At 31.1% G+C, this 14,396-nt stretch overlaps 2 protein-coding genes across 2 annotated transcripts; one reads left to right on the forward strand and one right to left on the reverse strand.

The window, feature by feature from the left end:
• The first annotated feature begins 5,606 nt into the window (after positions 1 to 5,606).
• Positions 5,607 to 6,074, forward strand: LOC106752816. Its single transcript, XM_014634590.1, has one exon. The coding sequence runs from the start codon at positions 5,607 to 5,609 to the stop codon at positions 6,072 to 6,074; it is 468 nt and encodes a 155-aa protein (XP_014490076.1).
• A 622-nt stretch (positions 6,075 to 6,696) lies between these two features.
• On the reverse strand, positions 6,697 to 8,737 carry LOC106752824. Its single transcript, XM_022776468.1, has 4 exons — positions 7,946 to 8,737; positions 7,647 to 7,870; positions 7,298 to 7,555; positions 6,697 to 7,216 (listed from the first exon to the last, which is right to left on the reverse strand). Exons 1-4 carry the CDS (start codon positions 8,735 to 8,737, stop codon positions 6,697 to 6,699), a joined length of 1,794 nt encoding a protein of 597 aa, XP_022632189.1.
• Positions 8,738 to 14,396: the final 5,659 nt, after the last annotated feature.

Here is a 14,396-nt window from a genome sequence, read left to right on the forward strand (position 1 = left end):
TGCAATACCACCTAGGGATAGGGGTAGGACGATCAATTGCGCTAACTTCTGTTTATAAGGCGGTATTAATTACTAGGGGAGACTAGGGATAGCAAGCCGGTAATTTATATTAGGCCCTTTTCGCCGAGGGATCGGGTTAAGGGGAGGCTAAGAAAATCGCATAACAATTTAATCAATCTAATAATCAAGGGTAGTATGTAAGAGAGAGTGGAATATATGAAATTGTTAGTACCCAACAACATACATCCATCCATTGTTTTCACTTGTCAATTGAATCAACATTTATTTTGTATGTTAATATTTTTATCCTCAAATCCAATTTATTAAATTTTATTTTTCAAGTCTTATTATTTTAATTCACGCGAAAGAGAAAGTCATACGAGTCTCTTGGGAAAAACGATACTTGGTCTTACCATTTATATTACTTGTACGATTTGGTACACTTGCTAATCCGTCAACACCTATCTCTGATAATACTAATGTAGATGAAATTAATCATGAAATTGTTTCTCTTAGTCCTATCCTTGATAATACTAATTTAGATGAAACCGATCATGAAATTGATTCTTGTCTGCGTGAGACCACCAACACACCAAACACTGAGTTTACTACTGTTCAATATAATCTTCCACCCCGTTCTAACCGTGGTCAACCTCCAATTAAATATGAACCAGACCTCCAAGCCAAAGTTAAAGACCTCATTAGTAAATATGTGTCATCTCACAGGTTATCAATATCATATGCATCATTTGTATCTCAATTATCTTTAATTTCTATTTCTAGTAATATACAGGAAGCTTTGGCATATCTTAGATGGACCAGAGCAATGGTTAATGAGATGACAACTTTAGAAAAAAAAACAACAATTGGGATCTTGTGTCCTTACCAAGAGAAAAGAAAATTATGGGTTGCAAATGGGTATTTACAATTAAGCATAAAGTTGATGGAACTATTAAAAGGTATAAAGGACGACTTTTGGATAAAGGTTACACTCACACTTGTGGTGTAGATTACCAAGAGACGTTTGCACCGGTAGCCAAGCTCAACACTGTGAGAATAATTCTTTCGCTAGTAACAACCCAAGATTGGCCTATTTTACAATTTGATGTGAAAAATGTTTTCCTACATGGAGAAATTTCAGAAGAAATTTATGTTGAGATTGTTGATAAGGAAAGCATTGGTTTAGCTAACCTTAATCTCACAGTGCTTTATTCACTCTGGTTTTTGACGATGACAACACATTATTAATAACACATGTTTTGTTATGTGTTACATGTTCTGTTGCTTAATGATTGATATCTTATTGAACATGTTTTGTGTTGATTTTAATATGTGAATGCACATTATCTGAGTTTATATTTGTTACATCATTTATGACTGCATTACATATGTTTTTGCTGAAGAAAACCACATGCACTTTTATGAACTTATATTGTGTGGCATGACTGTAAGTTTTAAGTCGACTTCATTATGAAGTAAGTCGACTAAGACTCGTGACCATGCACAGACTTTCAAAAGTAGTGCTGTGAGTGATTTTGCATTGAAAAGTTTTTCAAACGGTGCTGACATGCCTAAGTCGACTACATGTGTAGTGGATCCGACTTAGTTAGTTGTTTTGTTTGAAATTCTGTTATGTTATGAACAGTAACAACTATATTTCAAAAGTTAGTTATTGAATTGATGATAGTCAATTGTATTAAATGCAAAATCAGTTTGTTAGTTGTTGACTGCTATTATTTGACTTAACTGTTATATTTGTCTGAGGACAGTCGACTGTATTAGTAGCTTAGTCGACTACAGGAGCGTCTGATTTATAGAAAACTATATATAGACGTGCCTCAGTTGATCATAGAGACTTTGGATAATCTAACACTTTCATTTGTGATTTACAGATCCTGATCTCTGAGAATTTACTCCAAGAACTCATCAAGAAAACCGTGGTGATCTATCTTTGAAGGAGAAATATTTTTGTGCATACTGGCTTATCATACTCTGCACATTGCGGTGCTTGCTTGCTGATCAAGATTTCTCTCAATCTTTGTAAAGATTGTTGTTGTTGTACCTGCTGTGATTATAGGGGGTTGACTCGTGGAGTCTGGACACTTTGAGGATTGTTCAAAGTGGGTTGAAGATTGCAGAAGAGGAGATATCTTGCTGCAGATCTTTGTTGTTTGTATTGCCTATATTTTGGTTAGAGGGTTAGAGAGGTGTTATATATTTTGACGTGGAGGTCTCTATAAAAGCCTTGTTGTAAAAACCTTGACCGTTATAGTGCATTTGCTTCCGGATTGTGGAAGGACACTGGATGTAGGCATTGAGGCCGAACCAATATAAAAATCTGCGTTTGAATTTTCTATCCCTACTCTTTTACATTCAGTCGACTTTATTGTTTGTGTAATCTACTTAGTATTTTCTGCTGTAACTAAAATTTTCATTCTTTGTGATTCAAGAAACTTTGAAAAGGATAATACTTTGCGAAAAATTTTTAAAAAGACTCTGATTTTGAAACCTCACCAATTCAACCCCCCCCCTTCTTGCTGTTGAAACAAAGGCTACCTGTTTTCCAACAATTTATGTGGATTCTCCACTAGGCATGACAGATTCAATTGAAATGAAGGTTTGCAAATTAAAGAAGGCTCTATATGGATTAAAACAATCCCAAAGAGCATGGTTTGGAAGGTTTACCAAGTCTATGAAGGCTTTTGGCTATAGAGTAAGTAACTTTGATCACACCTTATTTTTGAAGGGAGGAAAAGAAAAAACTTACAAATTTGATTATATATCTAGATGGCATGATTGTTATAGGAAATGACCAGGATGAGATTTCTAGTTTACAACAATACCTTGCATCTGAATTTAAGATGAAATAACTTGGAAACCTCAAATATTTTTTGGATGTTGAAGTAGCTAGATCAAAATATGGTATTTTCCTATGTGAAAGAAAATATATTATTGACTTATTATCGAAAATTGAGCTACTTGGGAGTAAACCAGTTAATACACCAATTGAACAAAATTATAAAATCTTTCAATGCTCAAATTTAGCAAGCATAGACAAAGAAAGATACCAAAGGCCGATAGGAAAATTAATTTATTTGTCTCATACACGTCCATATATTACCTATGTAGTGAATGTTGTTAGTCAATTTATGCATTACTCACTAAAGCGTCATATAAATGTTGTTGAGAGAATTTTGAGATATTTGAAGTCCACTACTGGAAAAGGAATTTTGTTCTCAAATCATGGAAGATCTAGCTATGGATACTTTACTTTTGTACGAGGGAATCTTGTAACTTGGAGAGTAAAAAACAGCCTATCGTGGCAAGATCTAGTGCTGAAGCAGAATTCAGAGGCATGGCACTAGGTGCATGTGAACTTTTATGGATTAAAAATGTGCTATCAGATTTGGGCTTTAAACCAAATAAAGCTATGAGTTTGTATTGTGGCAATACGTCAGCTATAATAATTGCTCACAATCGTGTGCAACATGATAGAACAAAGCATGTGAAGATTGATAGACATTTTATCAAAGAGAAGCTTGAAACTCAAATAATTTCCTTTCTTTTCGTAAGATCAGAATTGTAGTTGGCTGATGTTCTTACTAAAGGAATGTCAATCATATTGTTTAATGAGTCTCTATTCAAGTTGTGAATGTGTGATATCCATGCACCAACTTGAGTAGGGATATTAAGATATGTCAAATATTCTATTAGTAAATATTAAGTAATCAAATATTGTGTTGGTTATAATTTAATCATTATTATAATTTATGCACTTATCGTTCCTCTAATACACGAGAAATTATAAGACCCTTTTATATAATATATATATATATATATATATATATATATATATATATATATATATTAACCTACTCTTTAAAATAATACATCAAACTTATTCTTTAAACATTTTTATAATTATCAACTTAAGGGAGGTTCATCCAACTTGATAATTTATTGCGAAAATAGAAGAGAGGTAATTTAATTGTGAGAAAATATAGAAACTTAACCTACTCACTTTACTAGATGAAGTAAATAAAGCCTACAAAATTTTATTTGTAAAATTAGACGTGAAGTTTATTGTTTATAAATCCAAAATTACAACCAGTTGAAGATTCAAAATTTATTCAAAATTCTCAAAAATTAAGATTAAAATAGACATCAAAATACCAAGATTGCTCCAAGCAATGTTTCAATTGTCAGACACATAAGAAATCATTGTCTTATTAATATTGACCTTTGAAGCTTAACTTTCTTTCAATAATTATGTTAATTTTTTTTAATATGTTATTAATCTCAAAATAAAATAAAAAAATCATTTACTTATGCGTATTGCTTGAATTTAAATATATCAAAGCGATGACAATTTACTTTTGTTATAATTGTTTTTTTTTTTCATTTCTTCCATTTATGTTCTATTTAAATATATATAAATTACTAATTTACATTTAAGAAATATTATAAAAATTTTCTTGTTAAATTTTATATATTTACATGTTTTTTCAATAAATAAAATTAAATCTTTTAATCTCTTCCACTATATTTATTAAACAAAAAGTTTAGGCTAAACTCAATTTTTTTTTAACTTGTGATATTGGTTTTTTTTTTTTTCAATCAAATTTTTGTTAATTTTGTTGAAATAAGTGTTTTTGATAATGTCGAATTAGCGACATGTGAATAGCGTATGAAACATGTCAGTCCATGATACTTTTTATATTTTTTTTAGTTTATTTTTTTATTTATTTTTTTAGTTTTTCTTAATTTGTATATTTTATTCAAATTATTATAATTATTAGAGTTAATTACAAAATAATTCCAAACATACTAGTTAATAAAAATGTCAATGTTAATAAAAATATTAATATATTATATAAAAAAATTAAATTTAGTCTTAATTTAGAAAGAGAAAAAATTTCTTATTTTAAAAAAAACTGGAATTAAATTGAAAAAAAATATATAAAATGTAGGGATTGAATTGAAAATAACAATAAAAGTTTTAAAAATTAAGAAAAAATAAAACAAAATTTAAAAAATAAAAAAGAGCAAAAGAAAATCACAAACTAATCCATGACATTGTTTTTAACTAAAATTCTATTATTTAATTTTTCACGGAGAATATGAATATGATTTTGTTCCGCAATCTTGCTTACTTATCTTCAACTAAAAGCTATGAAGTTATGTGTGTGATATAAAACAATATTACGGCTAATGAAAAACATAAGGTTAAAACCACTTAGATGTATCTATTTTCGTAAGGTCTTCTCATTTTGGTTTTCTTTTTTATAAAACTTTTTAATTAGGTCCTTAAAAGTACTAATTTCATTCAAAATAACCCCTGCCGTTAAAATTGAGTAACAGTGTTAAATCTGTGCATATGTGGATGGAGGACGTGTTAACCATTAAAAATCATAAGAAACGTGTCTCAAAACTGAGTGATACGTGGCGTGATAATCCATTCATTAAAAACGTTAATTAGATTTATAATTGGTAAAGCATTTGAAGAATGAAATTGTGAGTTTAAGTTCTGAAGTAGGAGACCCAGCTCGACATATTTAGGGTTCATCGGTGTTGAAGAGGGAAGTTCTACAGTACAAGACGTAACAATGTCCATGGGTCATTCGTATTGCTCTTCAACTTGCAATGCATGCGGAAGAAAGCATCTCCGTTCTGCTTCGAGCTCTCAAGGAGATGGAGGTTGGAACAAGAAAGATGCACCGCTGATCTGCCATTGTGGAGAGAAGACTGTGTTGAGGACTGCAAAAACGACGAAGAATCGAGGGAAACTGTTCTGGGGTTGCCTTAGGTATAAGATGGGGAGTGAAAATGGAGGATGCAACTTCTTCAAGTGGTTTACTGATTGGGGAGTTGAAGAAAGTGTTAGCTGTGAGGTGTTGGAAGCAAATAATGAGAGGTTGGTGAAGACTTTTGAAAACCAAGGTGTTAAGCAGAGCTTTGATGTGCAGAAAGTTGTGATGGGTCTTCAAAGTTGGATGAAATATTTGGTTGTGGTTGTTAGTGTTGTCTTTATAATGAACATGATTATAATTGCAATGCTCATGGGAAGGGTTTGATAACGTATGTAGATGTAGGTTTTGGTCAGTACAATGTACTTAGTTGGTTTGTTTTGGTATTAGTTGCAGGATTTGGTCATGTTATTGTACTTAGTTGGTCTGTTATGGTATTATTAGTTGTAGGTTTTGGGTAATGTTAATGTTTTGTGCTCTGAAGATGTACTGCTTCAGATGTTTAAGATGTTTATTGTACTGCTTGATATGTTTAATGAAAATGATATTTTGGAAAGCATGAGTTTAGACTATTGGCACCTGATAAAACATCATTTATCAAAGTTGTTTATTGGTACCTGATTAAAGAAGTAACACAGTAACTTCAATTGATATATATCAATCCGAATACAGAAGTAAAATAGGCAAGGGAATTTGACAACTGAAACAGAGATTTTTATATAAATACCAAAAGGTAATCATTCATTGTTCATACAGCCAGCAATGTATAGGATAATATGAGCTATTACATGAACCATTCTTCAAGTGCCCTATTACATATGGAACCACTAAAACATCAAAGTGTTGTAAACATCAAAATCTGGTAAACATCAAAATATGGTAACATCAATATGTGGCCTATTACATATTCTACCATGAAAATGTGGCCTATTACAAAATATGTTAAACATCAAGTTGTTTGTGTATCTGCTCCATCTGGTTGACCCTGAGGCAATGTGCTGGGTTCTCCCTCTTGCTGCCCTTGGGTTCGTTTTGGGCAATTTCTTTTGTTGTGTCCCACTTCCCTACAGATGGTACATCTCTTGAGTAAGCCCCCTTTAGACATTTTGGTAGTACTTTTCTTCAACTTCCATTGCTCTAATCTCCTTTTCTTCTTAGGACGACCAGGCAACTGTCTTTTTGGTAGAGGCAAGACATCTGGACATTGAGTGACCTCCCATAGATGTTTTCCATTAATGGGGTATATAATGGAGGAATACATCTCTTCATAGGTTGACTTTTTAAACCATACAGGTAGATAGTCTTCTGCATTTAGGTTCAGAAACTTCATTGCTGTCAATGCATGCACACAAGGAATTCCACTGATGCTCCACTTCCTGTAGGAACATGTATATTTATCTATATCCACCATAAAGTTGTCCCCACTTTGGGACACATGTCTGATCTCAAAACGTTTCTGTGCAGACCAGCTGTCAACATAAACAACCATTAATTATATGATATCTGGGTAAACATAAACAAGTACATACAAATGTAATAGTTTTGGATACCTGGGAACCCAGTTCTTTGTTTGTAGTGCATCCTTCTGTAATCTACTCAGAATTTTAGGACAATTTGCTGATTTAAAAGAGGTCACCCTTGACCTATTAGCTGCCCATCTCTTCATCATGTACAATCTGATGTCCTCCAACATTGTAATAATTGGTTTGGTCCTTGTATTTACCAGAACGCTATTAAAAGCTTCTGACATGTTATTTACCAAGGTATCACTTTGAGTTGTGGTTGTGAACCTTGATCTTGACCAAAACCTTCAAGGAAAACAATATTTAACTTAGATAATATGAAAAAAAGTGTTGTGTTAGATAATTTGATAAGTAATATTAAGTAAGAATGACAAACCTTGGAGGAATGGACATCAGATGTTTAAAAGCATCTTCATTAACCTCTTTCATACGTCTTATCTCAGTATCCCACTGTTGTGGATGGGTTGTTGTAGCTGCCCTCCACATGAGCCTTTTCAAGTTTTTTCCAGGGAATTTTTTCCTGAAGTTGGCATATAAATGCCTTACACAAAATCTTTGTGCAACTCTAGGAATAACATCTTCTACAGCATATCTTAAACCCTATCATTCATATGGTTCATTAGATGAAGAAGTTATTTGTGTAAGAGAAAAGACAAGAACTAAAACGGAAACTACCTTTTGTTGATCTGACATGACAGTTAGTCCAGAACACACATCTGGACCACCTAAGTCTTCAATCAATAGCTCCAGAAGCCATGTCCACGTGTCCTTGTTTTCAACTTCAACAATTGCATACGCCAATGGCAACATTTGGTCGTTTGCATCTCGGGCCACAACAGTTAATAGATCACCATGATGTCTGCCTTTCAAGAAGGCTCCATCAAGACCAATGATTGGCCAGCATGAATGAAAGCTATTTTTGCATGCTTTTAGGCATGCATAAAACCTCTGGAATATTACTTTCCCCTCATTCCCATCATAAGCCTCAACTTTTACCTTGATTGTAGACCCAACGCTTCTTGCTAATAACTCATTTGCATAATCAACTATTCTAGTATATTGCTCAGTGAAGGAACCTGCCACTTTGTCTGATGCGTATGTTTTGGCCGTATAAGCCATATTCTTAGATATGGCTATATTCCATTTCCTAGAAATTTTGTCTCTAATATCAACTCCCTTGACATTAGGATTCTCTCTCACTATTTTTTCCAGTTTTCTACTCAGCCATTTCGCATTGAATAGTCGAACCTTGTGTTCCCTACTACATGTATGACTGTCAACCACAGTCCTCAGTTGCCATGAATTAACCGCACCCATGAAACCAAAATATGCCACCCATCGGCATTCTCCTTTTGAACCCAAGCATCTAACCCTTATTCGTTTTCTATCATTCTTGACAAGTTTCAAATTTTTCCCATTCTCAATTGCATAACTTTTGATGGCATCAAGGATGTCTTCTTTATTCATGAAGTAAGTTCCCACTTCCTAGTTAAAATCAACCATATTTTTTGGTTGAGTAAATGTGGCAAAATTCCCATACCCTTCGTGTTCACTGTCTTCATCACTATTGTGAGGAGAAATTAATTCCTCAGATTGCCAATCATCATTGAACCAACTAGAATCATCAATGTCGTGTTCATCCATATCAGAATCAGAACCAGGTAGAAAAGGTTCAACCTCAACCTCCAAATCACTACAACTTTCACTTACATCACACTGAACATCTATGTCTACTAACCCATCCTCATTATCCATCTCACCATCACTTTCTTGTGTTGAACTCCAATCACCAACTTGTACATCATCCATCTCACCATCCTTTTCAACCTCAACTTCAACTTCACCTGCTTCTGCCCTATCAACCTCAGGAGTATTAGCCTGAACTTCAATACCATCTGTTTCTGCCTTATCAACCTCAATACTAGGAGTCTGAAGTGCGACTTCAACTGTCTCTGTCCTTTGAACATCATTTTCATCAACCTCAATATCATCTACTTCCTCAACCTGACCATGAACTTCCTCAGCCTCACCATGAACATCTGCTGAGACAGCATCCTCACCATGAACTTCCTCAGCCTCACCAACAATTTCCTCACCCTCTATCCTCTCTTGCAGCAAAACATCTGTTGAGACAGCATCCTCACCATGAACTTCCTCACCCTGGCCGACAACAACTTATATCCTATCACCATCACCAGGTACCCCCTCATCCAACTCTTCATCCTCACCACCCTCTTCTATACCCTCAGCAAATGGTGCAACTTCCTCACCTCCCACATCAACGTTATACTCAATCATGTGAATGACTTCAGCCTCAGACACATTGTGCACTACATACAAATGAACTCGTCCATTTAAGTGAGCTAAGGCGACCATTTGCATGGCACCAACGTCATCAGTCAATGGTTGTAGCCTATCATCTAAGACAGGACCACAACCAACAGAATACCATAACTCTTTAAAACCATCGTACCCTAGACTTTTGACTACACTCACTACCACAAAATAACTCCATACGTCAGGATCAAAACAAAGTGTCTCAATTTCCCCTTCATACTTTAAGCAGCTCTCATTCACGAACTTTCCCCCACGGTGAATAACTACTTGTATGTGGTTCATCACTCACAACACCGTAAACAATATTCTACACCTACCAAAATAAAATAAAAGGACAAAACACACCGCTTATTAAACTGATTATGACAACACAAACTTAAGTTTAACTATGGGGGGACATGGGGGACCACAACCGCAAAAAGAATACACCACATTTTCAGACAACCGAAACCCCACATTAAAAAAGGCATCCCAGATAACAACGTAAACAATCACAATCCAATATAAAATTCATAGTTAAATAAAGTATTGTTTCAGCAGATTCAAGACAAACCTTCCAGCAAATTCGAGACAAACCAGTTGACGGACACCTAGAACCAAGTCGCGATTGAAGTCGAAATAGGGAATGACCAATCTCCAAAGCCCGAATCAAGTATGGGTCGTCTCCACTAACGATTGGTAATGAACTGTCAATGATACCTCTCAGATTCCTCTCACAGTTTTAATGAAATTCAATCCCAATTGCTTTTCGATTTAATAGAACCTTAATTCCCTTTTTTTATTTCACTCAACCCTAATTCCCTTTTTTAATTAATGTAACCCTAATCCCCTTTTTAATTTCAATTTATCAATTAATCACGCCACGTATCACTCAGTTATCTGACACGTTTCCTATGATTTTTAATGGTTGACACGTCCTCCATCCACATCTGCACAGATTTAACACTGTTACTCAATTTTAACGGCAGGGATTAATTTGAATGAAATTAGCACTTTTAAGGACCCAATTTGGAAGTTTTATAAAAAGAGACCAAAATGAGAAGACCTTACAAAAATAGGGACGCCTAAGTGGTTTTAACCAAAACATAAACAACCTTTATTATTATATTGAAAATATATTGGATAATAAAATTGTCATCTTCATTTTTACTGCTTTCATGTCATAACATACTAAAATTGAAATCTTTTTCTTTAAAATAAACTTAAAATTGAAATATTTTTCTTTATTGATAAAATAATTTATGTTAAAATGTTTCATAATTTTATTTAAAATTTACTTTTCGAATTTTTTTTATACAAATCATCTATATATAAAATTATCGTAATTAATTTTATTTAATATTTCTTTTTTAATAGATAATAAGGTTAGTTCATTTAATCTTTGAGACATTCTTAAAAATTAACTATTCTCTTCATGTTAAACAAAATTATGATTTATTGAAAAAATTTATAAATTCATTAAATATCTTTTTTAATATGAATAAAAATTAGTATTCACTAATAATGATTTAATTAAATTTTATTTTTGAACAAATTTTGATAATTAACTTAATAAAAATATATTAGTATAGAAAAAATTGGAGATTTTTGTTTTTACAATCTTGAAACAAAATTTTTTTCAGTTCTAAACCCTAAACTTTAAATTTTTATTAATCAATATATTTTCAATAATAATAGTACTTATTGTTTTACGTTAATAAAAATGTTATTTTAGATAACACGTAAGAATAAATAGGTAAAATAGGATCTAACATCACGTTATTCACTTAAAAAAAAAATAAAAAGGTTAAATTACACACACTCAACTTAAATTAATGTAAAATTTGAGTATTCAATATATTTTGTACTAAAAATTAAATTAAGAATAACAAAATTCATAAGAAACTTCAAACTTAATTAAACTTTAAATAAAAATAAATTAAACATAAGAATAAGTTAAGAAAACAATAAACTAACTAATTTACTTGTTAAATAGCATCATGCTTGACATCTCAAACTTAACTCGGCTCTAGAATGATATTTACAAAGCAGAAAAATATATTTTTTACCATTGTTTATATAATAATTTATGATTAATTTGTTTTAAATATATGAATCAATAAAATAATAATACATAATTTATAATGAAAAAATTATTAAAATATCATGATAAAAAGAACAAGTCAGCTATCATTCTTAGACTTATGTGTGTGACACTAATGAGAATCTAATACCTGTGTCTGTTTCTTATCATAGACAGGACATTATATATATTAAAAATAAAAATAAATAAATAAATAAATAAATAAATAAATATATATATATATATATATATATATATATATATATATATATATATATATATATATATATATATATATATATATATATATATATATATATATATATATATATATTCTTATTACGACTTCAATCTAAATTCGAGTGATGAAAATATATATATGTTAAAAAATTCAACACTTAACTAAACTTAAATTTTAGGAAATTAATAGCTAAAAACATTAAAAGAAAAAACTCTAGATATAAGTAGAACAACTATTCATATATTTCATTTTTAATACAACATAAATTTAATTATTTTGTTTATTTTATTTAAACTTCGTTGTTGAGAAAATTTATTTCATTTTTTTATTTAAATCGGTTTTGATGAAATCTTTTAAGTTTAAAAATATTTTTTAAATAATGATAAAATATTTATTTATTATTTAGATTTAAAAATCAAAATTAAAATATTATAAATATTTAGTGTAAGAAAATATATTGTAAACATTTGATATTATATGTAAAGTATGTTTATTAAAAGCAAAGTTAAAAATTTGAAGAAAAACATATATTTAAAAAAATTAAATGACATATATTCAATTAAAAAATCTAAAAATTTTGAATACTTAATAAAGTGATAACTACATACAAGTTAAAAAAAGAAAAAACTTGAAGTAAAAGAAAAAGATATAAATGGCAGAAAAGTGTGGTGTGGCGTGAAAACAAGTCTATGATTTAAGAGTTTATTGATGGGTTGCCAAACCTTGGGGACCAACATCACCTTCCATGCTCTTCAATCATATAATGATTTATATTCCTCTTATCTTATCAACCGTGCAGCTGTATGCACTAAATATCATTCTTTAGCTGCAAGAATTCTCTACCACTACAACACTTTTGTCTATTCATATATCGTATGAAATTCTTCACAACTGTCCTACCCATTGGTTTCGAGAAAACAAGAAAAAGGGTGTTTAGGGCTCAAAGACACACTTCCACACTTTTAACCTTATTCTTTTACACTTAATTTTCTTAATTCCTACTTCTTGTACGATCTCAATCTAAGTGGTAGATACCTAGGTTTACCGATCAGTATTTAAGTGTTAAATGCTCAATAAATATCACCTACCTCTAACTCTTACCTTTGTACTTATATAGATTTCTGTATGAACGTTTGATTGGTGTATGGCCTAATCACGACCCAATATTGTTTAAGAGTGTTTTTACTCTACTAACTAGAAAGGTAATTTATCTTGTATTAACTAGGGAGGACAAAAAAATCAGCGCCCGTAGATATCTGTAAATAAAATTCACGACGAATAGTTGGTACCTGCGGGTTCTGGGTAACAAGTATTTTAATACCCGCTTCTAAATGGATTAGGTGCGAGTATTATACTATCCGTACCCGCGGATATCTGCTACCTGCAAAAAATAAAAATAAAAATTTAATTTATATTTTATTAAGTTAAATTTAATTAAAATTAACATTAATTTATATTTTAAGGTTAAATTTAATAAAAATTAAATTTTAATTTATATTTAATTTAATTTTTATTATATTTTATATATTTTTTGTAATTTTATTTTAATAATTTATAAAAATACATTTTTTTAAATATTTACGGGTATCCACGGATATTCATGGGTTTTAAAATATTTGCAGATATTTTTTAAGCGGATATCCGTATAGATAACAGGTGGATTCTTTTTTGTCCGATCCGACCGGTTGTCATCCCTAATATTAACCATTCGGTTAGCGGTTAGCGCTAATGAGTTGATCTAACGATAGATATGCACCAATTAGTTCATACAGTACAGGATGATTTTTTCTTTTATTAATGATAATATTACTTTTATAAGTGAGTTGTCAAATGCTTAATAGAGCAATAAAACATTGGAAGAAACAAAGAGTATATATATGTTGTGTAAAGTTGTGCGTGTGGAAGTAAGAAGTGGTGGTAATGGGGTATTAGCTAGTGAGGCTTTATGGGAATGGTGCATCAAGTTCATTACGAAACAAGCAAAGAGGGGAAGAAGAATAAAAGGGCAATGCATGGAGTGGGGGACCAAACCTAAGTCAATACATGAGTGAGAGTGATGGGCATGATATTTTATTTTTTTTTTGGTGGTGAAATTCTGATTCCCATACCCACGAAGGAAAGTGGAAAACAGAAAACGAAAGAAACAAATACAAAATATATTCAGGTGAATGTATACTACGGATGGTTGTACATTTATGGCCAAGCATCATTTATACCTCTCAAAATTTATTTCCTTCAAGATTTTAAGCATGTCCATGCCTTTTACATCTCTGTTATATATGTGCATCACACACATCTTTGAGTTTTTTTTTTTTTGTTAAAAAAATTTATGACAATTTTTTTTTTTATGAATTAGTTTACCTTTTAAGTCTCTAATTTTTATTTTGTTTCATATATTTCGAGAATGTTTGTTTAGTTATTTGTTTTGATTTTTTTTCTTGATTTTTTATTTTATATATATATATATATATATATATATATATATA

This window comes from Vigna radiata, chromosome 2 (genome assembly GCF_000741045.1).
Source record: "Vigna radiata var. radiata cultivar VC1973A chromosome 2, Vradiata_ver6, whole genome shotgun sequence".
NCBI classification, from domain to species: Eukaryota; Viridiplantae; Streptophyta; class Magnoliopsida; order Fabales; family Fabaceae; genus Vigna; species Vigna radiata.